Source organism: Felis catus, chromosome B2, assembly GCF_018350175.1.
Source record: "Felis catus isolate Fca126 chromosome B2, F.catus_Fca126_mat1.0, whole genome shotgun sequence".
NCBI classification, from domain to species: domain Eukaryota; kingdom Metazoa; phylum Chordata; class Mammalia; order Carnivora; family Felidae; genus Felis; species Felis catus.
The window spans coordinates 136,926,174-136,954,111 of NC_058372.1; the positions used below are offsets into that span (position 1 = coordinate 136,926,174).

Here is a 27,938-nt window from a genome sequence, read left to right on the forward strand (position 1 = left end):
TGATCTTGCAGTTTGTGAATTTGAGACCTGCATCAGCCTCTGTGCTGATAGCCCAGAGCCTGGAGCCTGCTTCAAATTCTGTGTCTCCCCCTCTCTGTGCCCCTCCTCCATTCACGCTCTGTCTCTCTGTCGCTCTCTCTCAAATAAACATTAAAAAAAAAGTTATTTCAAATGAGTAGGTCTTGCATAAAATAGATTTTACTAGTGTGTTAAAATGGAATATTTTATTATTATCAACTATCGGTTATTAAGCATTTACCGTCAGGCATTGAGTATAGGTGCTATAGTATAGTATAGGCACTAGTAGGTTTTATTTATTTTTTTTTAATTTTTTTTAAACGTTTTATTTATTTTTGAGACAGAGAGAGACAGAGCATGAATGGGGCAGGGGCAGAGAGAGAGGGAGACACAGAATAGGAAGCAGGCTCCAGGCTCTGAGCCATCAGCCCAGAGCCCAATGCGGGGCTCGAACTCACAGACCTCGAGATCGTGACCTGAGCTGAAGTCGGACGCTTAACCGGCTGAGCCACCCAGGTGCCTTGGCACTAGTAGGTTTTATAAGAAAGAAAATCAAGGCCCAGAAATGTTAAATGACAAGGTCAAGATTACATAGGAAGCAGACTATCAGAGTTAAATTCTAACCTTGGGTTTGTTGAACTCCCAAGCCTGTGTACCTAACCTCTATAATATAGCTTCAACTGACCATGAACCAACGCTTTTAGTAAGAGTAAAAAGTGTGGATCTGATAAGCTTTATACTTTAGATACAGGTTATTATTCTGAATTAACATATCCAAGAATGACACCAACCGTAATTCAAACATCTTCCCCACCAATCTTCATATGAATAAGTATCTTCACTACTGTGTTTCAACTATACTTTATATAATTACTTCTTAAACCACAACCCAAAGTAAAAGAGCCTTCCAGATTTCTCACCCAGAACTGTCTATTTAGAGTATGAGTAAATGGTATACCTCTGACAACAAAGCTATGAGAGCCTTGAAAGAACTAGATAATTTTGCCAACTCATCTCCTTGCTTTTGGGCTTCATTCTCAGAAGAAACTTCAATTAAAATTTTAAGCCTGGATTTCAGCCAGTTGAGAGTCTCACCCTTTGTGGTAACACCATTTCTGATCTCCTGGAATGAAAGAACAGTTTTGATGAGCAAAATACATTGCGAATCAAGAAAGGACTCAGCCTAAGAAAGTTCATACGGTGGAGGTAGGAGAACCAGGCGTTTGTTCATCAGTAGAGTGCCTGCTGATTTCACTTTTCGTTTACATCTTTAAGGAAAGTCCCTAAGTGCTAGGAAAACAAAAAACAAAAAACAAAAAACTTTCCCAATGTCAAAACCTGATATGTAATATCGAACCTCTCATAACAAAAAGCTAACCAGATGCTTAGTTCATAACTAGATGGTCATATATCTATAGATATTCTTTTGATCACAAATAAAAATGCCTCTAAAAGTACTATAGAAAAATATGTGATACCAAAATTGGAAATTATATATTATCTTATTTTCTATTAGCTGGAAGGAATATGATATTTTTAGAAAAAGAAAAAAAAAGGTTGAAAGAGCCCTTTTTTTAATGAGCTGATTTCTTTTTGTTTGAAGAGTTTAGTTGTTGAATATTATTTTTTTTATTATTTTTTTTTTAATTTTTTTTTCAACGTTTATTTATTTTTGGGACAGAGAGAGACAGAGCATGAACGGGCGAGGGGCAGAGAGAGAGGGAGACACAGAATCGGAAACAGGCTCCAGGCTCTGAGCCATCAGCCCAGAGCCTGACGCGGGGCTCGAACTCCCGGACCGTGAGATCGTGACCTGGCTGAAGTCAGACGCTTAACCGACTGCGCCACCCAGGCGCCCCTAGTTGTTGAATATTATTATGGATGCCCTAAAAATTGATTTTAACTTAACTGACTTAGATTTTATGCCTCATTTTTGTGACTTTATTGAAGTCAGTTCTCCAGATAGTAGGATGTGCAAATAGGAGCACAGCTCTAATCCAGGAAGGGAGGGCTTACTGGCCAGGACAAGGCCAGAAATATTCTGGGGCCTCGGCCCTTGTAAGATCTGGGAACCGTGGGAGGGATGATCTGGGAAGCCTCTCCCTTCTACACACGCTCTGGGTGCATGAGGAAACCCAAGGTGCTGCTACAGAGGACCTTCCAGGGCACATTCACACAAACAGAAAATGACTAGTTCCACAACCAAGCGATCTCTTCATTCTAAGATGTGAATTTTTTTTTTTGGTACTATATAATAGCAACCAATGACAAATATAGATATCCTCCTATAGGTAGAGCATGACGTTATTGAGGATCTCTAGCATTTACAGGGATTATAAATTTACTAGAAAAACATGGACCTCAGAAGATAGGAATAGAAAGGAAACACGTTCTCATTAACAGCTACTGTGTGACTTGCATGAGCTCAAAACGCTGAAAGATAAGGATTTTCACAATGGCGTGTGCCTATAAGACAGAATAGGCCATGCTAAGGAGGAGGAGGTTGCTGTGGTCATTCACAGGATGCGAACTGGGTTCAGGCTTGAGGTTCCGTCCGCTGGCTCCGTTTATCAGGCTGTACCCACGCTCACAGAGCTGATCTGATCCAGACTGAATGTGACATGAGAAATGATGCTTAGAGACCTTGCCCAATTCCCTCATTCTGTGAGCTGCCTTTTGAATGGCTGAAAATGTATAAAAACCTATAGTGTTCTTGTTTTTCTGCGACAATTCTTAAATCTCTGCTGTGTTATGTGCCCATGCATGCAATTTTCCTCTCAAGATTTCCCATTAGCTAAAGATGTATTAGAGGTACCCCTGAGTATGACTAAGTCTCAAAGCTAACAGCAATTCAATAGAAAATCCTCCATACTTCTCTATAGTAACATGAGGAGACTTCTTTTTAAGACAGTTTTTGAGAACTTAATTTTTTTACAGAAAGAAAAAAAATATATCATTTGTCTACCATTAATTTTCTTATTAGTGAAAATTTTCCAGTCACAAAATATGGCCCAGAACTAACCTCTACAGCATGTTTAATCTCTCCATGGTTGGCGGTATCGATGGGCTCATTCTTAAACCCTTTCAATTGTGTCTCCTTTGCAGATATCCAAGATGAGAACTCAGAAATTCTGAAATAACACAAGTATCTTCTTATTAAAGGGAGAAAATATCCCAGTGGTTAAAATACATTTTCTCTTTTGACTTTATTCATGGAAGTTTAATCATCAACTGATTAGCAAGTCAAGTAACAAATTTTCTAGGAGCTGTTCCTTTACCATGAAGCTCGGGGCAGGGGTGCCTCTGGGCACTTTTCACATAGGAGGAAAGAGAAGTCAGAGTAGATGGAGTTCAGCTAAGGAAAACGATGTGTCCCAGGGCCTGAGCACGTGGAGGAAGGAAGTACCTGAGGTCTGGCCTCTTCTGTCTCCAGCAGATGGAGACAGAAACCCAGAGGCAGAGGCCCCCCCCCCCCCCCCCTCTAGTACTATGAGGGAACCGGGGAGAAAGGAACTGCAAATTCGCTTCAAAGAGATAACATCTGGGTCACTCACAAATAAAGTGCTTCACTCTGTTTCTGACTGACGCCCATTTTTATTAAATGAAGCATTTTTATATAAGAGCCTGGGCAAGATCGCACAATTTGATTTTCTTTATTGCTGAAGACAAAACATGCATCATTACTTGTTTTGCACTGATCTCGGAATTAACAGTATTAGGACAGGTCAGATCCGCCTCCAGAAAGAGTTCCACAACTACCTTCTAGTGTAGTCCTTCCACTTGTCCCGGTCTTCCACAAGCTTCTTGTAGGTGGCGTCAATGGCAGCTCTGAGCTCTTTGAGAGTCACGTGACAGGTTTCAGGTGTGTTCCTTACTGGGTCCCGGACGGGGAGTTTCAGACACAGTTCTTCAATAAGCTGTAACCTTTTCTCACAAAGATGATGAGGACCTTTGTCACTGAAGAAAATCTAATGAGCAATAAACGTTTATATAATCCCTGTGAGGATCCACACAGTACTTTCCTATTTTCATAGAAGATTCCCATTTAGTCTACTTGTATCAAGTAATTAAGCTATTTCGTGTTTTCAGACCCAAACCAAAGTACCGGCTGTATCCTTTAGGTGACAATGTGACTTGGTGTGCCCGCGCGTGGGGTGTGTGAGACGTACCCTGTGCTCCTTAATAATCTTTTCACTGCCTTCCTGGGGCACCAGCGTGGTCTCTCGATCCAGCTCAGTTCTGCATTCTTCTACAGAAGCTAGGAATCTATTCTTCTCCACATCAATCTTCAGATGAAGCAAATGATATGGGGCTTCTCCTTGAAGGTCCTACATCCCATAGGAATATTTTAAAAATATGATACCATTTCTGATTACACACATTTTCAACTGAAGTGGCAAAAACCATAAAATATTCCCTTGGGGTCCAATGTGATTTAATCACTATCGTCTGCACCTGGCCATTGTGTTTTGTACACTTCCAAGTAAGTATTGGGACAGCAATGAATCCTTTCTGCCTGGGGGGCACATGTTTCACAGGGATTATTCTATTTAATTTTTACAACAGCCTCACACAATATTAATATTCCTATTTTACAGGTCAGACCACTGAGGCTCAGGGGTAAGTAGAAAAGCTAGATTTGAATCTAAATTTAAATCACGCCCTGAGTCCACATACCCTCTCCCCAGCATATGTCTTTTTTAATTGTGTCAATGACCCTGTGAGATAGGAAGAACCTATATTACACTCACTACACAAAAGGCGAAGATAAGAAAACTTTTATTAGTAAAAATGCCAGGGTGAAACAGCCCACACCTGTGACTACCTGTCATGTCTCTTTCCTTACTTAGAGCATTCCTCAAGTAAACAGGGCAGTCAGCATGCAAGCAACATGAAATGTTTTATGTTCTTTCTGGTATAAGAATAAGCTATATGATTACCTTCAGGCTTACAATTATTCGTTTTAGCTAACTTGTATCCTATGGTATTTATAAATTTTTTTAATGTTTATTTATTTTTGAGAGACAGAGCACAAGCAGGGGAGGGGCACAGAGAGAGGGGGACACAGAATCCGAAGCAGGCTCCAGGCTCCGAGCTGTCAGCACAGAGCCTGACGCAGGGCTTGAACCCACGGACCTTGAGATCATGACCTGAGGTGAAGTCAGACACTTAACTGACTGAGCCGCCCAGGTACCCCTATCCTATAGTATTTAAAAGGTTACTTTTAAAATAAAATACTAAGATAACTGATGAGAAAGATGATCTGGGGCTATGGAAAGACTAGACCAGATTATATCCTAGAGGGCTTAATGTTGTGAATGTGTGTGTGTATAAAATAAATACAACTTTCATTTAGAATCTCTATTCTATAATACATTTATGATATTTTAAGTTTTAAAGACATATTAGAAAACTTGGGTTTAAGGATTTTTTAATTTTCAAATTTAGCAAGTAAAAAAATATGTCCTTAACTGAGTTTTTCCTATGCATAGAGCTGATTTTATAGCCTATGTTACTGAGATGGAGAAAACAAAAAAATCCAGAGATTCACAAAACCTGATGGAAAGTGTTTTGGTTGCCTATCTTTCAGACCCCGTGACTTCTTCATATAACACACATGAAGTTCGCCACTCCCTGTGACCTCGTGATAGCACTGGTCAACCTGTTGCTAGAGTAGGTTTTCTCCAGGCTGGGGAAGACAGCCTTCGATTCTGAAATCGACTTCCATGTGATGAGTCCAGTGTGGGGCACTCAGGTTAGACCCGCCAAGTGGATCCCTACATCCCCAACTTCTGTGCTTTCTCTCCTGCTCTCTCTCTCTTCCAGTTCCTGTTACTCCTCCCTCCCATGTACCCCAGACCCCTGCTTCTTCTTTAAAATCCGAGCTCAAAACTAGTTACTTGATTCACTCCTTTCCACTCCCCAAGTAGGCCCACTTCTCTCTACAAAAGCTTTCATATGTATTACTTACACTTTTGGGGACTTATTATATATTGTACTTTCACTATCTGCAACTAATTATCTTCCCCACTGGACTCGAAGCTCTTTGGGGAAATGGATCATGCTATGTTCATTGCTGAGTCCTTAACTAATAAATGTTCATATTTACATTTCTGAGGTCGTAACAATCTAAACCAGATGGTAAAATCCTTGAAAACAGCAAAATGTTATTATAGTATCTCTACTATAATTTATTTAAGTGGGTTTACTGATGTTGCTGAATAAGTTAAATGCCCTTGTCATTCCTATCCCCAAACCTACGCAGGAAAAGAAAAAGAGTGCTCTTAAGCAATATGATAAAATTGATGCTACTAAAAAAATGAGAAAAACAAAATTCTCTCATACTTTATCATGCTTTATTCAAGTTCAGTTTTTTCAGTGGGAGAAGTAACTATGGTGACCTTCCATGACTTTCTACATTTCTCTTACAATCGAACCTTAATCCCCTCATGCTCTGTCCCATCATGCATGATACGTACTTATGTCTGTGCATCCATTATGTCCTGACTCACCTTCCACTGTTTATGGAGCTTTCTAACAGCTTCCTGCAGGCCCTGCTGTTCCTGCTCAGGGAGGATGTCGGTGAGCTCGTCGCAAGCTTTCAGGAAAGCATTGAGCACTCTCTGATCCAGCTGACTGAAAAATTCCTGGCGTGGAGGGGGAGGTGGTTACGAGTGTCAGACAGAATAAAAGGCAGCATCTACACACCATACAGTCAGGCAGTCACGCCTCAAAACGAGCCCGTTAGCCAGCCAGTGCCCTCTTTAAACCTTGCTGGCAACTATGATTTTTTTTTTTAAGGAATGAACTATAATTATCTATAGTTATGAGTCAGAAGCCACCACATCTGAAATTCAACTAGTACTTTTCATTTTTTAGAAAGAAATATCTTTGCAGTTTTCAAATTTGGTAGAATATTCTGGAAGGCCAAGGGGCCAAAAACCTTGATTCCCTATAATAGAGTTTTCATTCCTCTCTGGTAAAGTCAGAAGCAGAACCGAAACTAGTGTTTAGCCTTGCAATTCCTCATACCCTAGCTGCAATGTGTTTCAGGCCCTGCTGGTTCATTATGAGCCATTTCCATCCACATCCAGGCGAATACACACAACCCCACAGGCTACGGACAGAACTGTGCCCACCGACATCTGCCAAATTCCTATGTTGAATCCCTAATCCCCAGTGTAATGAAATTTGGAGATGAGGCCTATGGGGTGATGAGATGAGGTCATGAGGGTAGGTCCCTCATGATGGAATTAGTGCCCTTATAAGAAGAGACATCAAAGATCTTGCTCCCTATTTATCTCCGTCTTACGAGAAGAAAGTGAGAATGACCATCTACAAGCCAGGACGAGAGTCCTCACCAAACCCAAACAGTGAGAAAATAAGTGCCCATTGCTTAAGCACCCAGTGCATGCATAAATATATGGCACACCATGCAGATAAATACAACACGTGTGCACATCGACACATGACCAAGTCTCACACAGACTCAGGAGTACGTCCGTGGAGATATTTTGAAACAACAGTGGTTCAAACCAGAAAGTGCCACACGGCACCACGCGTCTAAACTGAAGGAGATGCTGGCTGATCACCGACATCACAGTCAGCTGCGTCACAAATATATTGCAGTCATCATGCGGTAGTGTGGTTCATACAAATATCCACTGGAATTTCAGGGAAAATAACTCAAAGTACATGTTCTCAGAGGGGCCATCATCTCCACTTGGCGTTGATCACTAACATTTTTAATACTGAAATGATTTAAATGAGTGTGATCAACAGGAAGATGGCTTCACGATAGGACAAGCTGTGCATCAGCTACCAAACTTCAAGGCACGTGGTGTTCATACTACAATATGGAGGATTCATGAAATGAGCACAGAGACTTAGCCATCCACCTAAAATTATCTCTTAAAAAGAGTTATGTTGGTTACGTAAAAATTTCTCACCTAACAATGAATAGTCATTTGGAGAGCCCGAATTCTACATCCTATAACTCTCTACTCCCTCAGGGACTTAGGAATGGCCAATTATAATGCTGCTCATCAGTTGCCCTTGAAGTTCTTTTTGCTGCTGCCCTTTTCTTTAGATCTCATAACCTAAAATGTTTCTGCCTCCCTAACTCACCTCTTCTTCCCTGTTCTCCTCAAACACTCAGTATTAGATCGGAGCACACTTTTTACTTTTCACCCAAGACCACTTGCCGTGTCCTCAGCTCAAGTGCCCCATGAAGGATAAACTCACTGTATGTTTCTTCAGGAGGTCTTCTGGGTTCCCCTTTTCCTCCAGGCCCTCCTGAGCGATCCGTAGCACCTTCTCCAACTCTGCTCGAGACTCTTCAAATTTCTTCATCAAGCGACTATTGGTTTCCACATGTTTCTTCCAGTCTCCAATTTTCTTCACCATATTCTTGATTTAAAAAATAATCATAATGTGATGCTGCTTCCAGATTAATGAAAGCATCATTTTGTTAAAGAGTATTGTTTCTTTAAAAAAAAAAAACACTTGGAAGGAATACATTTCATTATGAGAGTAATCAACTCCTTTTTAACATTGATGAATATTAAGAAAACAAGTAAAATGATTGGTTCCAAACCTCAGTAGGCAAGACATTTAGCAAGAGTGGAAGCATGACACGTGATGGTTAGATGTCCTCATTCCTTGTATTTTTCCCTGGCTCGTGTCTCTATAGCACGGAGAGAGCTTACCTGGAAAGCACCGTGGGCATCTGCAATCTGTCTGTGCAGCTTCGTCTGATCAAAATGCTTTAACACACTGCTCAAGGTCACGAACTTTTGAACATTTTGACTGCCTTTCTCAATCTGCGTCATGGTTTTCTTACAGCTCTCTTGACAAGCTGACAGTTCCTACAGGGAAAGGAAACCCACAACAATAGTATTTAAAACAGTGAGAAAAAGAAGGAAAGAGAGGAACCATTACAAAACAATAAGAACAACATTATATAGCTTTTAGGCTTTTAGTCAGCTATAAGTAAAATCAAAAGTACAGAGAAGTGTTTCTTTTCAGAAGAGCTCAATTTGAAGCAATCACCGAAGTCAGTGCTTTTTATATAAGGCATTTAAATGTCACATTGAGCTTTTCGAGATTTTTTTATATATTTCATGCCTGTGCTATTACCATTAAGAAAATGAAAGGGCATCAAAGTTGTTATTTCTCTAGTGCCTGCTTTGTCCATCCAACTCACAGGCCTTTGGTTTACTGAGAGAACAATCACAAAATTAATCTACATACTAGGTTTTAATCTGACTAAATAAATTTAACACCCATGCACATTATACTTTACTGAAAGAGCTGCAGCAAATTACATACCATTTGTGTATCCCAAAAGGCACATTTGAATTCCCAAGGTTCACAAGCTGTCAGTCGACCTTTCATTAACAAAACGAGGGACCCCAGACCCTAACCACAAAAGGCAACAGCCTGGTGGGTGTGGGAGGACATGTAGGTGTCACACAGTCACCAGATGAGAAGCCATGGTGACCCAGGGCTTTCCACCTCTGCTTCGTAACCTGGCATCATAGTGGTTTCTACAGTTGATAGATGCATGGAAATTAGCCCAGTCAAAGGCCAACAGTCACTTTTTGACTTGAAGCCGCCACACTATTTGCATTTTGACATCCTCAACTGCTTTGGAAAAGTATTTCAAACTGCTCATTTGGATACCGGTTTTGGGAATCTAGATGCAAGTATTAAGACCAAGGGTTTTGTTTTGTTTTGGCAAAATGGAATAAAGACACACTTCTTCCTTTTGAAGATTTAGGAGGTCAGAGAGTAACATATGTTAACAAAGATATTATTAAATATTATTAGTATTATTATTACTAAACTATCAAATGTTATTTTAATTGTGGAAGGATTCTTTGGTGGCAATGTATAGTGATTTGAGAATGTGAGACATGGCAACCTGACTCAAAGTGAGAGACAATCTTTATCCAATAGGATGAGAGCCCACTAGAACAGGGTTTGGTGGTATAATCATCATGGCTCTATTATCAATAATAATAATAATAATAATAATAATAATAACTAGTTATAGAGTATGTATTATGTGCCACTGTGTGCTAAGTACATTATAGAATATTTAATGTAGTCTTCACAATAAGCTCTCAACTAGGTATTATTACCTGCATTTTAAGCATAAAAGCTAATCAAGGCTTTGCAATTTGTTACATCAGAACTATGATCCGAATATCTATATGACACTTCAGATACTCTTGGCTCTTTCTACTAAGTGATGCTGCCTTCCTTCCAGGAATCTTTTTCAATGAAGGCAGTGGCAAACCTTTTGCCCGTTAAGTTTCACCCTCCTCTGATGGATGGGGTCATTTGTAATAAACCACCTAAACAAGTCCATTAACTTCAAGAGAGGGAAGCTGTTCTGCAGAGAGATCTGCTCTCTAAAACTGAGACAAAGAAAAATAATTATCACTCCAAACACATTCCCAGAACTTTATGATTGTATAATCTCAGAGGCAAAGAAAAGATCTCTTAAGACACAGATTATAGGGACACCTGGGTGCCTCAGTCGGTTAAGCGTCCTATTTCAGCTCAGGTCATGATCTCACAGTTTGTGAGTTCAAGCCCCGCATCAGGCTCTGGGCTGAAAGCTCAGCGCCTGGAACCTGCTTCGGATTCTGTGACCCCCTCTCTCTCTGTCTCTTCCCTTCTTATATTCTGTCGCCCTCTCTCAAAAATAAATGAGCATTAAAAAAAAAAGATTTAAAAAAGACATAGATTATAGACACTGGATAGAAATAGAATGCAACTGTTTACTTTTATATATATCTAAATACATACAATTTTTAATTTGGTTATAAAAATTTTATCTCTATGTAAATTTACATAGATAGATATTTTATTTTATCTTTAGTGGACAGGGTTTTCATCTTTGGACAAGATGTGTATTTTTGTTTTGAGTTGCCAGCGCTACTCTAGAAAAATGTCTCCTGTCCTAACTGAATTCCTGCCACTGTGGGCACCACCTCAGTCCCACTACACACGCTTTAAAAATAACCATGTCTCCTCACGGGGACTTTCCCTTACCTGATGTTTCTGTTTAAAAAGGGCACTGGATTGGGCTTCACGCTCGAGAACTGCCATAATTTCGTGGATTTTCGCAAGCGAGTCATAAAAGAACGTCATCTGCTTTTCCAGTTCTTCCAATGGGATCAACAGCTGCTGAGACTCATAAAGGAGTGGAGGGCAACATTCTTTGACCTTTAAAAGACAAAAACAAAAATTCCATCAAACACCGCTAAGTACCACAAGCTCAGGGCACTGTTCACACCTCTGAGAACATTTTCTTCAGCGAAGCCGTCATTCGGTGCTTGCAGATCTCCAAAGACTCTTATTTCATGATACTTCCTTTGTACTGTTACATTTTGATATAAAAACACAATACTACTCAATCACTGAGACAAATAAATGCCACAGAATTTTCCCAGGAAGATTCATCTAAAGGGTCCATCTGGATGGCACCCTCCCATCTAAACGAGGCTGTTAGTGAGCCAGATGGCATCGAATTCTCCCTCATAAACTGTGCAACTGATCTTCATTTCGGCCTCAAAACCTGACCTGAGATCGTTACGAATGACGTTATCTAGACTGACTTTCCAACTGTATTTTCCAGGTCTCTACAACTTGAACCCTAAACTCCGGACAGACCTGTAACTTTGCTGACTCATTCTTCCCAGACAGGCCTTGTGCTTCCCTACCTCCCCCAGCAACATGTGTCACGACCCTCTGCCAATCCTCTTACCCACCCCAAGTGCACAAGTCATGTACCAGTTTATTTACAAAGGTTCCCAAGCCAGGGGATGTCTCCCTAGTCTGAACTAACCCAGCCTCATCTGTCACTTGTCTTTTAAAAAATGCTGTTACTTTATACCCTTGTATTACTCTTTTTTTTTTTTTTGAGAGAAAGAGAGTGTGCAAGCAGGGGAGAGAGAATCCCAAGCAAGCTCAATGCTCAGCGCAGAGCCCAACACGGGGTTCCATCCCATGACCCTGGGATCATGACCTGAGCCAAATTCAAGAGTCGGATCCTCAACCACTGAGACACCCAGGTGCCCCTACACTTGTATTAATATCAGCTTGATCTTCACGATGAGGCCATACGTTCCTGGAGCTCAAGAGATCCATAAAGTTTCTGTCTTAACACCTTCATGTTGGAATGCAGGATCAAGTAGTTCTCTAAGAACTTCCTGTCCCCACTCATTTTACTTAGAATTGCTCCCAAAATATTATTCATACTTTTGGGAACCAACGAAATGAAATGGAATACTTGTTAATAGACCATTCTCTTTTTTCGTAAATTATGAATATTCTCATGCTCTCGGATACACTGCCTAAAGGGTAAACTCACCAAAAGAAAGCTACTGATCTACTGCAACAAGGCTTTTCTAAAATGATTCTGAACAAAAGAGAATCTGCTAACACGTATAAAAATCAGTTGGTTTCTGGGTGCCTAGGTGGCTCAGTTGGTTAGGTACCTGACTCTTGATTTTGGCTCAGGTCACGATATCACGGTTTGTAAGACGGAGCCCCATGTTGGGCTTTGCACTGACAGCACAGAGCCTACTTGGGATTCTCTCTCTCCCCTGCTCACGTTCTCTCTCTCTCTCTGTCTCTCTCTCTCTCAGAATAAGTAAATAAACATCAAAATAAATAAAAATAAATTAAAAGTCAGTGTGCTTTATAAATCTTTCCTAGATACAGCTGAAAACTTACTAAGATGCTACAACTGAAGCAGTAGCTTAAAAAAGCAGAATGACTTAGATGTGCTCAAAGGTGCAATCTGCTTTCTCACAGGTCACCTTAAATCATTAAACTTGGCCTCGGCTAAGATGTGCAAGCCCAAGATATGGCTCTGAAAGCTGTTTGAAGGTTATCAAATCAGTAACGTTGACTTTGAATTGTACCCAGTCTTTACAGATAACATTTAACTTGAATGTTAAAAATAAAAAGAATTAGGGGCGCCTGGGTGGCTCAGTCGGTTAAGCATCCGACTTCAGCCAGGTCACGATCTCGCGGTCCGTGAGTTCGAGCCCCGCGTCGGGCTCTGGGCTGATGGCTCGGAGCCTGGAGCCTGTCTCCGATTCTGTGTCTCCCTCTCTCTGCCCCTCCCCCGTTCATGCTCTGTCTCTCTCTGTCCCAAAAATAAATAAATGTTGAAAAATAAAAAGAATTACAAATTAACATTCTAATATATGTCAGTTTGGCAAATGAAGTGTTCTCTTTTTTTCAATACCATGATTCTTCCTTTTTCCACTTATCTCATTTATTCCTCTTTTCATTAATTGCCCACTACTGACTTCATGTGGGTTATTCTCCTGCTTGTTCTCTCCTAAATTACAGGTTTTTCTGCTGTCTTTTCCTCTGTTTCTCAATTGTTCATTACAAAATTTTCCTCTTCATTTATACTACCTCCCACCTCCTATTAAAAATTAATTACTGAAATGCAAACAATACCATCTGCATAAAACTCAACTTCAGGTAGATAAGAAATCCCAATGGAACCTTCCAAAGCTCTTAAGGAAAATCCCCCAATAGAACAGAAAAGTCTTATGGCTGGTGTTTAGTGTTCACTGGGTTCCCTGTACACAGGTGGCACAAATGTATATATCTTAAGTCTAAGGTGAGCTCCGTGAGCTGAAGAGAGCAGAATTTCCACGTTCCGGGCTATTCACACAGAAAATAGCATAAATACTCTTAGAATAGTCAAATAAACCTCAATAAAAAGGACATTTGGGAACTCTTTCTCATTTAAATGTATGATCTCTTCCTCTTCCTTCCTCTTCCTTATCTCCCCCCCTTGTTGGATGACATTTCACTGACCCCTTATTTCTCCAGAAGAGACCGATCGATTTTATTAAAATAAACCTCCTAGTGCTTCCAAATTAACAGAGGTATCACTTGACATCAGCTCCATAGTTTCATTTGTTAAACTTCATGACCAAGTTCCTAAATGGCAAAGTTACTAAATCAAGAATCCCAATAAACAACAAAAGGATGATCTCTTAACAGGTAAAGACTTTGCCCATGAGTGTGTTGGCCAGAGGAGGTATAGGCACGTGCAAGGCAGTGTTGGCCCCTCGCGTTAACATATTTTCCCACCTTGGTTAGCCGTTCTTTGAGCCCAGACATGGTTGCAAACATTTCATTGGCTTCTTCTTGGGAGCTCTCCTTGGTAATGAGGTGTGCGGTCTTGGTAATCATCTTGTACTGAGCATCCATTACAGGCACCCGCTGCTCAATGTCCTGCAGGAGCCATTGAAACAGCTACATTACCACAACGTACATTTCCTTTTAATTTCAGAATTCTGCAGAAGGCTGAACAAAAATCAATGTGTACTGTATGAAATCCTATACTTGTAAGAAACTTTTGGAGATTCCAGTTATTGCTTTCCTTCTTTGCTAATATATTATATATTGGTAAGTTCATATTAAAAATAGATAAAAGCTTTCCTTTAAAAGCAACCATAAATCCTTAAGTAAGCATCAAGTTTACACTTCCAAAATATATGTGTGAATGTAGTATGTAAACATCATAAATCAAGTAAATGCATGTTAATTTGGGGCAATTCCTTTGACCTTAGCAATTATACAACTTACCTTATCTTAAAAAAAGCAACACATGGTCATTGTAGACAATTTATGAATTAGAGATAATAAGAAAAAGAAAACTGAAGTTACTTCCAGGCTTCTCACTCAGTGCTAACCAGAGCCAACATCCATCACTATATCATGAACATTTCCCCCTCTGTGTGCTTACACCCATTTTTTTTATATTTACACAAAAAAAGGGGATATTGTTTTTTGCTTTTCCCAATAGTATATTAGAAAAGCTCTCCATGTCATTACATATTCTTCTACTACTTCATTTTTGAGAGCTGCAAGGTCTTCAAAATATGCAAATAGCACAATTCATTTAATAAATTTGTTAGAGTAGAGGCATTTATGTGGAGGTGTTGGATGTAGATGTTTCCTGTTTTCTCCTAGTCCTTTGTAATTTGGTTGTAAAAAAAAATCTCTGAATTAAAAAAAAAAAGACAAACCTATTTTGAAGTTACTGTATGGTCAAAACATATCTTTAAAAAATTCAAACAGAGGGGTGCCTGGGTGGCTCAGTCAGTTGAGCTTCCGACTTCGGCTCAGGTCATGAGCTCACAGTTGGTGAGTTTGAACCCCACACTGGGCTCACAGTTGTCAGCACTTGAGCCGGCTTTGAACCTTCTGTCCCTCTCTCTCTCAGCCCCTCCCTCCTCATGCTCACTCGCTTTCTCTCTCCCTCTCAAATAAATTAACCTTTAAAAAAATAGAGCATTAAAAAATTTAAATAAATTTTTTTATTTAAATGCAATCTTTAATTCTGAGGTGCAAATCAGGATATGCACACATGTCAAAAGGGTGCCAAGGAGACAGGAAAACTTTGCAACCATCTGAGTAACATGAATGATCTTTCATTTCACAACAGAACAGGTGTTCACTTTGTTGTCCAGAAACCCCCTCACCTCCAAGTCTTGAATTAATAACTTGACATTAATAAAAGAGACTTCTAAGGGTTCAGAAAGTTTCTTATGGGCTTCAGTTGCAAAATCAGACAGGACAGTAATACAGTCTGCATACTCCTTCTTCATTCTGTCCATCTCATCGGCCCGAGCATACTGTTAAGGAAAGGGAGAAGCACCACACGGAAAATCAGTTAAGCCCGACCTCTGGGAGCCTGTAACCCTCACATTTACATACTTTCTAGAATTGTTATAGGGTAAGAAAGACTGATTCCTGATTCTTATTTTAGATACACTTGAAGGAAGTCCAATTACTGTGAAAAAAAAAAAACTAGCACAGAAGTGAAGAATTATGATTTCAAACATGAGGCCCCATATGTCAATACAATCCTTAACCAAAGTATACATTTCTGTAATGTGTAAGTGGGAAAGAATAAAGGACCCAAAATAAACATAACAGTTCCAAACACATCTGCACTCTGCCTAAATAAGTCCATGCTGCAACAATAAAACAGCCTCTAAACGGACTGTTTATCAGCATGTTTGTAACACATGCATGTTCTAAGCATATATAGATTTGAAAGACATACTTGCTTGACTTCCATGAACAACTCCCTCCACCGTCCATTGAGCAATAGCAATTGCTGTTTAAGATCTCGGGAAACCATTTCATCACATGTTTCAATTAGAAAATTGCCAGCATCATTCATGGCAGCGTGCTGCTGTATCCAGTGGGGCAAGTTTCGAAAAAAATCCTAAACAATAAACGATGCACATTACTGTAAGCCACAAACCAAAACCCAACAAATGATATGGAAGTAACCAGACTATGTGAAATATCTTTGTTCTAAACTTGTGCAAATTTTAAGGTAAATCTTAGTTCTTTTTCCAAATGCAATTTTCAATAGAGAGGTTGAAAAATAGGAGCTAGAAATGCTGAGTGTCGTTTTATCAGAACGGCTTGGCCATATCTTTTGCTGAAGACAAAAACAAACAAACAAACACATAATGACCATTTTCTGTCATTTCTATTTTACAGATAAAAAAACGAATTTTTGTTGTGTAAAGGACCTGTACAGTCTTCAGGCTGGTAAACACCAGTGCCAGAGTCATATAAAAGGTACAACATTTTAGACTAATGTATAGTTTTCTTTGTGGATTATAAATAAACCTTTGACCTATTACCTTTGATTTTAAAATCTGAATATTGTGCATGAAGATAATTAACAATCATGGATATAAACCATTGAAAACAATTTTTTAATTAAATATCTGGGCCAGGAACACTGAATACAGTAACATCCTTTTTTATTCGTTTAAAGTTACTCCCCTGACAATGAAGCAGTCTTCTGCTGATTTCAAGTTAATACATGTGTGCTTGTACATACTTATACACATACACCACAGTATAAACCAAGAATACCAAAGAGAATTCAAAATCTATTTTATAAAACCATGTGTGGGAGGACTTCCCACATAAATAGATGAGAACACTTCTGTTTCTGGTGGTTATATTCCCTTGGATGAAATTAACACATATGACATCTACTAGGGCATTGTCAGTCTAATCAGAAAAGCCAAAATCTGTATGGGTATACAATTCTTGTCATCCTCAGCTACACAAGAATTTTTCATCTGTATGAAATACAGAGTGGTAAACATTTAAAAACAATGCATCTACTCGCAAAACGCAATCACACAGGAACTGATCTTGGACAGTAAGCACTAATTCTAATGTATTTACTATACTTTTTTAATGGGAGCCTGGCATTTTAATATCTTTTACTTATAAATTGATTTTTCATGGGAAAATGCCAGATTCCCATTAAGAAGTACATAATAAATCCATTTTATGTGATATTTTAATGTAAGTGACATTAAAGCAAAACAGTAACTCTTGAACACACACATACACACCTGGAATCAAAGGAAAAAGATCATTCTTGCCCGGAATAAGACCTTTGACTGAGGGTTGATAAAATGCAAAAAAGAATATCCAAAGAGACAAAAACGTGATGGCCCAGATGTTCAACTGGCATGTGTCATTATACAGAGTCAGTATTATGTTATCCTCTCCTCAATTAGGAAATCCACAGAGGTCAGAGCCTTTCAAGTATAGACTTTATAGTGAGTATAGCGACCTCTGTTGCCCACTGGGTTTGGGTGTCCCGCCATCAGTTCCTCCTCTTCTGAACACAAAAGCAAAATACTGAACTGATCAGATAGGGAACTGTTTTAATATAACTTCTATAAAGCAATGCATTTCTTGGCCTAAAGGAATTTACCAACCTGAAGGCACAGTTTTTCAGGCAAGTCAAGATTCTTGAGTCAGACTTGCAAAGATATAACACTCTCTAGAGAACTATGCTGTGAGAGACTCATTTCTAAGTTCGTGTGTACTCAGTTTCTTTTGTAGGAAGCGACATTACCTTTTTGGCATGCTCTGATTGATTTAGCATTTTCTCAGCATCCTCCAGCCAGGCCTGAAGACTAGCCACAGTATTGCCATATCGATCCCAGTTCGCGATGACTTCTTCCAGCATGCTTCGCACGCTCCTGACCTCTACTGAGAGGTTCCTCCACTGGGCTGTGGTTTCATTCATGAATTTCATCACATTCTCGGCTTCTTCCACTAAAACAGATCAACCAAAATAGAATCCTTACTTTTTATTCAAAATCTACCAAACCTTTTTTCTATGGTCTATATACTGGTTTGCACTTATAATTCTTCTTCAGATTATGAAGTTAACAGATGAAATGTTAGAATTTTATTCAACAAATGCTGGGGATGTGTTATACCATATTCACAGCTGTTTACAAAGATTAAAGGTGATAATATATTTAAAATTTTTGATAAGTGGGATGCAATGAATGACATATGTATTTGTTCAGATTTTGTATGTACTCAAAGAGATGCTCACATATATAGTATTGATCACAAATGTTACAGTTCATTTTCGATTCAATATGACAGATATATTTACAAAATGAAGCCAACATATATTAGTTACAATTTGTGTATCCACACTAACTTAAGTTTTCATTTACTTGATAATGATACTCAAGTTACTGTTTTTTTCACTTAATCCACAGAACTGCAAATAGGTTAGAAAATCACAGTTTAGACACTGAACACTTATTTTGCCTCTTCTCAGAAGACCGCGCGCGCGCACACACACACACACACACACACACACACACACACACCATTATTACACAGGTTAGACAGGCATTGCACAAACTCAAGGGGACTGAATCCAATATGTGAATCCAATATGTGTTCTCCAGGCCAATGGCATGGTCATAAAAAGATCCTTCAGGGAAAAAACAAAAAATGATGTGATCACACAGAAACCTGTAGGTTCTAAATTCTACTGCGTTCAACATCGCAACAAATTCTGTCAGTGTTTTTTACCTGAACCATCAGCTTTGACGTACATCTCAGCTGTCTGTTTCAAGATCTGGTATGTCACTTCATATTGTTCAAAGAACTTGCTATTTTCTATAAAAGACTAGAAAGGGGTAATGGTTAGAAGATGGCAAATTCTAGGCATATGTAGAAATACTGAAGTCAGTTTCTTCAGGATAGATATATGGATATTTTGCCCAAATTTACCAACCTCAACCTTTTAAAAAAATATATTAAATTAAATCAACTGCCATAAAATAACCTGATTATTCTGAGAATATAAACGGATTCCACACTTTTATTCTAACTCAGCACTATTGAGAAAATACTCTATTTCTTCTCCACCCAAGGGTTTGTTTTTAGAACAGACTGAAGTTTCTCCAGACAACCTGGGGCTAACATTTAGAAAGCACTAAATCTGGAAGAACATTTTAGTATCCAACTGTGTTTTAGCTGTGGGATTGTGTGGCTCTTTGAACATTAATTCTAGTGAAAGATGGTTCTGAGGAACTTAGATTATAAATAAATGGCACAGTGCACACTTTCCTCAAAACAGAAAGTACAAAAATGTTTACTAGTAGAAAAATTTTAAATAATCACATATCTCATCTACAATTACAAAAATTACTGGGGTGCCTGGGTGGCTCAGTTGGTTGAGCATCCAACTTTGGCTCAGGTCAAGATCTCATGGCTCGTGAGTTCAAGCCATGTGTTGGGCTCTGTGCTGACAGTTCAGAGCCTGGAGCCTGCTTCAGATTCTGTGTCTCTCTCTCTCTCTCTCTGGCCCTCCCTCCTGCTCTGTCTCTCTGTCTCTCAAAAATAAGTAAACATTAATTTTTTTTAAAAATTACAGATAAGATGTATCTATATCTGTATGTAATTTACATATTGCATATTACTATTACTGTTACTATTACTAGAGTAATAGTAATTTACAAACTGACACTGTAAAATTTAGAGCGCATGAGAAATCCTTAGGTAAATGTTATCGTTAACTCCAGGAAATATGAAATAGCTCTTGTTTCAAAGATTGGTACTGCTATTATAAAGCCAAAAAATAATGCAATTATAGTTAACAACATATCACCAAAGGCTCTTTAATTTCTTTTAAGTATAATTAGTTCCTCTGATTTGAATCCTCTAAAATACTTGATTAGTGTATTATAAAATGCAAATTAGCCTTTAAAAACCAGCTGAAGTCCAGTGTAATATGTCAATGAATGCTTAATATGGAGATGCAAAATGTTTGAGTGCAGATCTAAAACTTCATGAAAAATTTCACAACATCCCTCAATTTCATTGATAAATGTTTATCATATTGCAAGATAATACTTAAAAGCATTACATAGATAACACATTGCATAGCATTTTATGCTTATAAAATGTTTTATTTATGTATTAATTATTCTTCAGGAATAGAGTGAATAGAGAAAGCTCTGAGTTACTTGGAATGAAGGATTCCATGATGAATATTTACTTCAGTAACTTAATAGGCTGTATTATTTTTGTCTGAGAATGAAGTAAAACAATAGTTGTCTGGCTAATTAATTTTTCAGCCTTTTGTTCTACTTCATTAACCTTCCCTGCTCTCCAACTAGGGGAAGAGTAACTTACTGTAATTTAAATTTAGCATAATTTAACCAAATGAACATACCATAATTTGATCAAAAAAAGAAAGTTACAACTAATTTGTAAGACACTGTAGACCACTGAAGAGATAAATATATTTGGCAATGTTTAAAAAATAGTCTCCATTTATTTTTGGCTCAAATTTCAAGAAGCTAATGGAAAAACAATTGTTTTAAGTGTCAGAAGAATGGGAAATTGCACCTGTCTGGACAGAAAGACTTAATTAAATATGCCTTTCCTAGAGTTGTTTACAAATTAATTAAGAATGAACACGAGAGCAAATACAGAGTAAATCCATTTAGTAACATGAATTATTTTATCTATTAATATCATTTTGGTAGGAGGACTGCTAAATCTCCTTTTCACCAGGAGCTATCTGGACAGTCTCTCAGAAGGGTGTAAACACAAAAGTATACTTAAAATAATAATGGGATTAATTTATTTCTTTCAAAATGAGGCTTACTTTTTGGATATCAAGTTCAACAAATAAGCCATGTTATTGTTGATAGCACTTCAAGAAAATTAAGATACCTCTTTATCCCACTAAATTCAAAGTATTAGTGGAAGATACTAAACTTCTACTCTTCTACTTAGTGGAAGATCAATGTAGAGATAATAAGTAAGTTTCACTTATTGATTTCACTTGAATGGAGCTGAACCAGGTAATTTAATATTTTAAAAATCATCTTTGAGAAGAGGTTTTAACAGAATCGCCTACTTACATTGATAAAAATAATTACAAATAATAAAAAAAATTCACATTACTTATGTTGCATTCATATAGGCCACAATTCTAAGAGTTCTTCTTTTATGAAAAAGAATGATCTTCTTTCTTCCATAGTAAAATTGAAGCATGTGTTAACAAACATGGCCATGTCAAGAACAATTCTGACAGCAAAAACCAAAACAATTATCTCCTGACTTATATTACAGTAGGTAATCTCTTATGAATAGTATGTCGCCTAGATTTAATTAATAAGCATTCATGAAATATTTTCCAAGAATTTCTTTAGCTCACAACAGCTGCATACCTGAGCACCTAGTACAAGAGGTAAGTAGGAAGCACATTTTTTGATTCTCTAACCCTTTAAAAAATGATGTATTTTTTTGCATATGAATAAGATGAATTGAGAATTCAAACTAAGGAAGAGATAATTATGGAACCTTTACATCCTGCATATTACTTTGGTTATTAGATGATGTAGCAGCATATGGCTCATTACAATAAATTTTTTTAGAAACCAAGGGAAGGACTGGATTTAAGAACTTGATTTTCTTATTTTGTTTGAAAGTCTTCACTCTTTGAAATGGTCCGTTCTAAAGAAAATTATTTTCTCACAAATTCCAAATGCATAAGAGAAGCTCTAAGGGGTGTGAGGTGAAAGGAAAACAATATGTGTCCATCTTTGTTTCTTACAAAAGCCCCTATTATCCTATTATTATTATTATTATTATTATTATTATTACTAAAAATTTGGGAAAAACTAAGTCTCCTAGAAATTAAGTTATTTATAAAGTCACATGGGTAGTAAGTAGCTGAACCATGATTCAACACATTCCCATGTAACATCCTTTTAGTAACATGAATTATTTTATCTATTAATATCATGTCACAATCTCTCCTACCTCACCACCCCCTGCCCCAATACCATGCTGCCTATAACATAAATAATAACAACTCTCACTGTCAGGCTATAGTATATTAGCATAAAATATTGTCAGATATGAGCTAACATTAAATGGAACTAATATTTACATGAGCTATACTCCTTAGTTCACTAAGCTACAGGAGATCATGTTAATTATTTGGCCTTTTAAGTTCAAAAAAAAAAAAACTTTTCACAGCCAATTTTGTTAGATTAGTAAAAAGTTCAGTACTTAAGCGCGGCTTTTGGTTCGGGAAGATGTGATTTCAAATCCTCATTCTACTTCTTACCAACTGTGCCACCTAAAACATGTGGGTTGAGCATTGAAAGGCTTGATTCCCTCAGTGAAACCATGTGAAAATGCCACTGGGGTTGTCACTGGGTTAGAAGATCACACATGGAGGACACTGGGCTCATGGACAACACACAACATCCCAGTTATTAAAACTATTAAACAAAAAAATACTTTAAGGCCCTTTTCAGAAAAGATGGGTTAGCCATCAATAGGTATTTTTCACTACGGAATAAGAATATGCAGAAATGGTCATAAAAATGTCACATGTGTAGCATAATTATCAAGTTTGCCAATTATTTTAAGTTGTGTAGCAGTTTAAATCTAACAGCTTAGTGAACTTCTCTTCATGGAGAAAACAGAAGTACTGTTTTTCTTTAATATTTATGAAAGTTGTATCATTATAACAACTCTCTACTTACATATCTTTTATCTGAGAAGTTCAAAGAGAATTACTAACATCATTGTATTAGAACATTAACCTGGTGGAACAGCCCCGTTAAGCATTTCAGTCTGATTGGATGTCCTTAAATAGCTAGAACAAAGACAGATCTGCATAATTACCTACTGAGCTCAGAGTGTATCATTTGACATGACTAAATCCAAAAATATAAATGCATGTCTGTAATTTAATATTTAAAAGACTAACGTAATTGCTTGAAATTAAAAAATAAGATTTTTCATGACTTTCCATAACAATTAAATATGAATAAGGGAAACATACCATATAACAGATTTCACATTTTTTGACAAATGTTTCCAAGACAATTATAGTAAACCTACAGGAAGATTTTACTGTAAACCTATTTATTTTCCAAATGCATCTTGTTCAGTAATCACTTTAAAAATGTAATCAAAATATAGCAAAATACATTCTGGTTCTAGAATGCTTCAGCAAAGATATGGTTTTAATCAACATTCAATCATTCCAGTTACAAAGCTCACTAGTCAGGTTAGAAATGGATTTGTATTTTAAACTTATTAATTTATCAGTTTGAATTTGTGATTAAACACAAGTGGAGAAGTACAGGACTGAGATGCCTTATGAATATGAACTTTGAAAACAAGTTTGTATTGCTAATAAATTTGGAGGGGGTATGTTTAGCTAACAGAAATAAATTACCTTTAATAAATAACTCTCTAATTACATGTAATGAAAACTGATAGAACAACCTAATTTCTTCATTAATGCAAGGCTACTATTCCATGTAAATATAGAATTATTTATACTGACAGCCCAAAATATAAGATAGTCTTTAAAAATTAAATTGGTACAGAGATTCACAGACAGAATTTTACTTTTCCTGAATGCACACAAGAAGCAATGAAACTCAGAGACGTGCTGGACCTAATAACCTAAAAACTAGACAGTCCCCTTTTGGATTAACAGAATTTTCTGAACTACTAATGATTCTTTCTTAGAGACGTGAGGATGATCTTTAAGTATTTTAATTCAGTTTCAATAGTGAGCTCACAATCAAAGTCATGGGTATGCAATGCAAAAACTTTTTTTTTTTTAAAGCAATAAAGCCAGTCACAATGGTTCAGTATGATTCATGAAGCTACGTCTTTCTGTATTTCCAAAGAATATAAGTGTATATTTCAGGTTACCATGAAAAGCTTACTAACTTCTATCAAACCCATTTAACATACTGGTACCTTCATGTTTAAATTCAAGATAAAAATTACAACGTCAAAGCAACCGATAGGTATTAAATGCTAAATCCACGTGTCCTCCGATTTCTTTGTCAAAGCACCAGACAGACTTACGATGTAGTTCTGTAGAAGGAGCTCCACGGACTCTCTCCTCCCATACTTGATGATCCAAGATTTCAGCTTTGACTCTGCAAGAACCAGCAGTGAGAGCAGACGGTACTTTAATTCTAGAAATTCCATTTTCATTAAGTGTAGCTCTGATGTGGAGGAAACAAAATGAAACCTAGAAATAAAACACCGAGAATTTACAGAATGTAAGTAACTAATAGTAACAGAGCAGTGCTTATTTAACCTGTTACACGTCAGTGCTAAATATAATACAAGCACAAAGTCTTCTAAACTCTGGCTGATCAATCACTATCAGGGGCTCTGATTCCTTTTCTAGCTCTGGATTTAAAGGCAAATCGTGATTGATTGAAGTATTTAATTTAGTTCTTTCCCCTGCCAAGACAACTCTCATCTGTTTCTTTTATAAGCTGTTTTTGCAATATTACATAATGTTCCTCACGGTGCTGAATAAAAATACAGCCTCTGAAGAAACCATTTCTGTGATTTCCAGGCTGTGGGGATATTCAGGTTTACTCTCTGCAAATAATAACATATTAGGATGTTAGCATTCTTAGCATATGTTATGGGAGCTCAATTTTTATGTACTAAATGTAAGCACCTCTGTTTAAAAAAAACCCAACAGTCAATTCATTGAAAAGAAAAGAAATGGAAGAAACATCCACTGAGTTTTTAAAAAAAGACACTTCATTTCAAACCAGCCATTCTCTTACCTCTCGGCCATGTCCTCTAATTGATCAGGTGGTACTGGGATCCCGTTAACAGATCTGGTCCGGTAGATTTCATGGAATGCTCTTTTGTGGGCATCTGTGTTTTGAAGCAGATCCTGAGACACGATTTAAAAAAAAAAATAAAAAATGAGAAAACATGTTCACAGGAGGCTAGGAAGCATAATTTTCAGCTTGTACCGATGAGTCAATGTACTCAACAATTTGATCGTGCTGCTCCATCCAGATGTGGCTTGGTGCCTTTCATAGGCTTTTTACCTTGTACAGGAGCCCCAGTGCTTATCCCTAAGACCTGTGCTAGAGCTGTATCTAATAATTATGGCATCTTTTAAACACACACGACAGTTGCAGAGCAATGTATTCAGACATTTTAAAGGCACATGGTCCAAAGGAAAATGTAGTTGCTGCTATAAACAATGATGTGTTAGGATTTTTCTCTTTCCTTGATTTTGAATAAACTGGTTTTTAGAAGCTTAAAACTAAGCAAGACTAGTTTAACCCTTAGTTTTTAGAAGCTTAACACTAAGCACAACTAGTTTAACCCTTTAATGGTTTTATATATAAATATATATATATATATATACACACACATATATATATCACTATTTTTATTTTACTTCTAACACATGCAGACTATTATAAAGTGAAATTTGCTTGCCATCTAAAGTAAGTCATATATCACGATATTATTAAATATTCTTATGGTTAGAAGATTTCAAACAAGCACAGGGAATGTCCTATAGAAATCAGACTGGAAAGATCAAATGTGATGTTTATAAATATTCTTTATAGGCTGTATAGAACTACACAAATTTTAATATTTTATTTCTATTTGTTTTCTGAGTTTTTCATTGTTGGTAGGCTTATTCATATAAAGACTTCACAGGTGTTTCACAATTCCTAGCCAATTTCTCACTTGGAATTGTAGGTAACTGCTCAGATAGTCACAAGTTTCTCAAGCCCAGAGGGAGGGCATTCTGTGAAGGAGCTGATCACAGGGGACAGAAGACTGTCTTAGACAAACTAATGGCTATGAGTATTTCAGTCACTCTTTTCTTCCTTTATAACCTCTTGGCACATTTCTATGGCTTATGATCTTCGCTGCGACCCACTCAAATGAGTGCAGAGCAAATTTAGACCCATCACCATGCCCAGCTCCGATTTATTCTATGTGACTCTATGTTAATGTTTAAGTAGGGGTCTCTGACTATATTGGAATACCCATATGTCCAGTTGCCTTCTAAGAAGTCTTTCTTATTATAGTCAGTATCTAGTTAACTGAAAATATCATGACAAGGTAGCAAAACAAACAAAAACATTTTTAAAAATATGATAAAGAAACTATAGTGGGCATGATGTTGCTGGGATCTCTGAAAAGCCATCTCACTAAAAACCAGCTAGATGCTGAGCACAGTCTGTGACTTTAATTCACTGGTGCACTTGCAGGAAGTAAGGAAAATCTCTTATGTCTCCCACTCCTGTTAAAATATGACCCAAAACTGAGGCGCCTGGGTGGCTCAGTCACTTAAGCATCTGACTGTTGATATTGGCTCAGGTCATGATCTCATAGTTGTGAGATCAAGCCCTGTATAGGACTCTGCACTGGACATAGAGCTTGCCTGAGATTCTCTCTTTCCCTCTTTCTCTCAAAATAAATAATTAATTAATTTTAAAAATTATGACCCCAAACTGGATCACAGACCTAGCAAAAACCAATGGGAAAAGCTGATTGTTTGGGGCAAAAATCTATACCATGACTGCAGAAGTTGAGTCTTGGAACTTGGATAAGGTGGTAACAATAAACTCAGAATCCTAATGAGCCAGAACCCTCAAATACTAACAAAAGAAAACTGGTATGAGTGTAACAATATCAGACAAACTAGATTGGAGAATAAAAATCATTATATCATTAATCGCTTAAGGATGAAACTTCCAATTTACTAGTGTCTATGTTAATTCTGAACATGCCTAAGAGAAAGCTTCAAAATGCATTGAGTAAAAACTGATGGGACTATAGGGAGAAACTGACAAATCTATGCAGCTGTGGGAGCAGTCAGTGCACCTCTCTCAGTCACTGAGATGGAACAAAAGAAGTACTAGCATAGTAGGGGTGGGGGGCAGGGGAGAAGGGAGGAGAGGAAAAGGGCTGTCAATCTGTGGACCTCACAGGCCTTTGTAAGAATTTTGGAATGCTTATTTTAAGTAGGCAGAAGCTAGTGGGAAGTTTTGAGAGGGGTGAAATGAATAAACTTGCATTTTAAAAGCATTGCTGTGGCCATGTTATTGAAAATGCCCTATCCTTGATACGTTGCTTTCCTTAGCTTCTAAGACAACACAGGAGCTGGATTCCCTCCCACCTCACCATTTGCTCTTTCTCATACTCTTCTGCTGGTTCATCTTCTACTCTTTGATCTCTGGATATTAGATTCCCTCAGGTCTCCGTTCTTGACAGTTTTTTCTGTCTATGCTTCCTTATTTAATATCTTTAGTCTCAAAGCTTTCAACATCCTTCTATATGCCAGTGATTCTGAACAGTTATCTCCAGCCTCTACCTGTGTCTTGAGCTCCTGTCTCTTGTCTCTTATCTCTTACTGCCTACTCTACATGTCCACCTGGATGTGAAGAAATCTCATACTTAGCATGCCCCAAACTAACCTGTTGATCTTTTTCCCCAAACCTGCTTCACTGTCTCTCCACCTCAACTGATGGAAATTCCATTCTCCAATTGCTCAGTTGAAAAATCATAGTGTCAAATATGACTCTCCTTTCTTCACAATCAATATCTAATGCTAAAAATTGCTCTGCCTTAAAAATATTCAGGGGTGCCTGGGTGGTTTAGTCGGTTAAGCATCCAACACTGGCTCAGGGCACCATCTCATGGTTCGTGAGTTTGAGCCCCGCATA

At 37.7% G+C, this 27,938-nt stretch overlaps 1 protein-coding gene across 22 annotated transcripts in view; it reads right to left on the reverse strand.

Annotated features, from left to right (window-relative positions):
* SYNE1 (spectrin repeat containing nuclear envelope protein 1) overlaps positions 1–27,938 on the reverse strand; it is a 475,092-nt gene that overhangs the window by 292,845 nt on the left and 154,309 nt on the right. For 21 of the 22 annotated variants that reach the window (XM_045058235.1, XM_045058234.1, XM_045058221.1 and 18 more), the window contains 15 exons: positions 25,020–25,132; positions 24,295–24,463; positions 18,964–19,060; positions 17,978–18,180; positions 16,139–16,303; positions 15,552–15,704; positions 14,155–14,298; positions 11,083–11,256; positions 8,727–8,885; positions 8,263–8,427; positions 6,531–6,665; positions 4,188–4,346; positions 3,778–3,986; positions 3,041–3,149; positions 977–1,141 (listed from right to left, as the gene is read on the reverse strand). In XM_045058235.1, the coding sequence (XP_044914170.1) occupies positions 977–1,141; positions 3,041–3,149; positions 3,778–3,986; positions 4,188–4,346; positions 6,531–6,665; positions 8,263–8,427; positions 8,727–8,885; positions 11,083–11,256; positions 14,155–14,298; positions 15,552–15,704; positions 16,139–16,303; positions 17,978–18,180; positions 18,964–19,060; positions 24,295–24,463; positions 25,020–25,132 (2,319 nt within the window). Of the gene's footprint in view, positions 1–976; positions 1,142–3,040; positions 3,150–3,777; positions 3,987–4,187; positions 4,347–6,530; positions 6,666–8,262; positions 8,428–8,726; positions 8,886–11,082; positions 11,257–14,154; positions 14,299–15,551; positions 15,705–16,138; positions 16,304–17,977; positions 18,181–18,963; positions 19,061–24,294; positions 24,464–25,019; positions 25,133–25,235; positions 25,272–27,938 lie in introns of those variants that run through there. The other variant, XM_045058239.1, reaches the window with a different exon arrangement.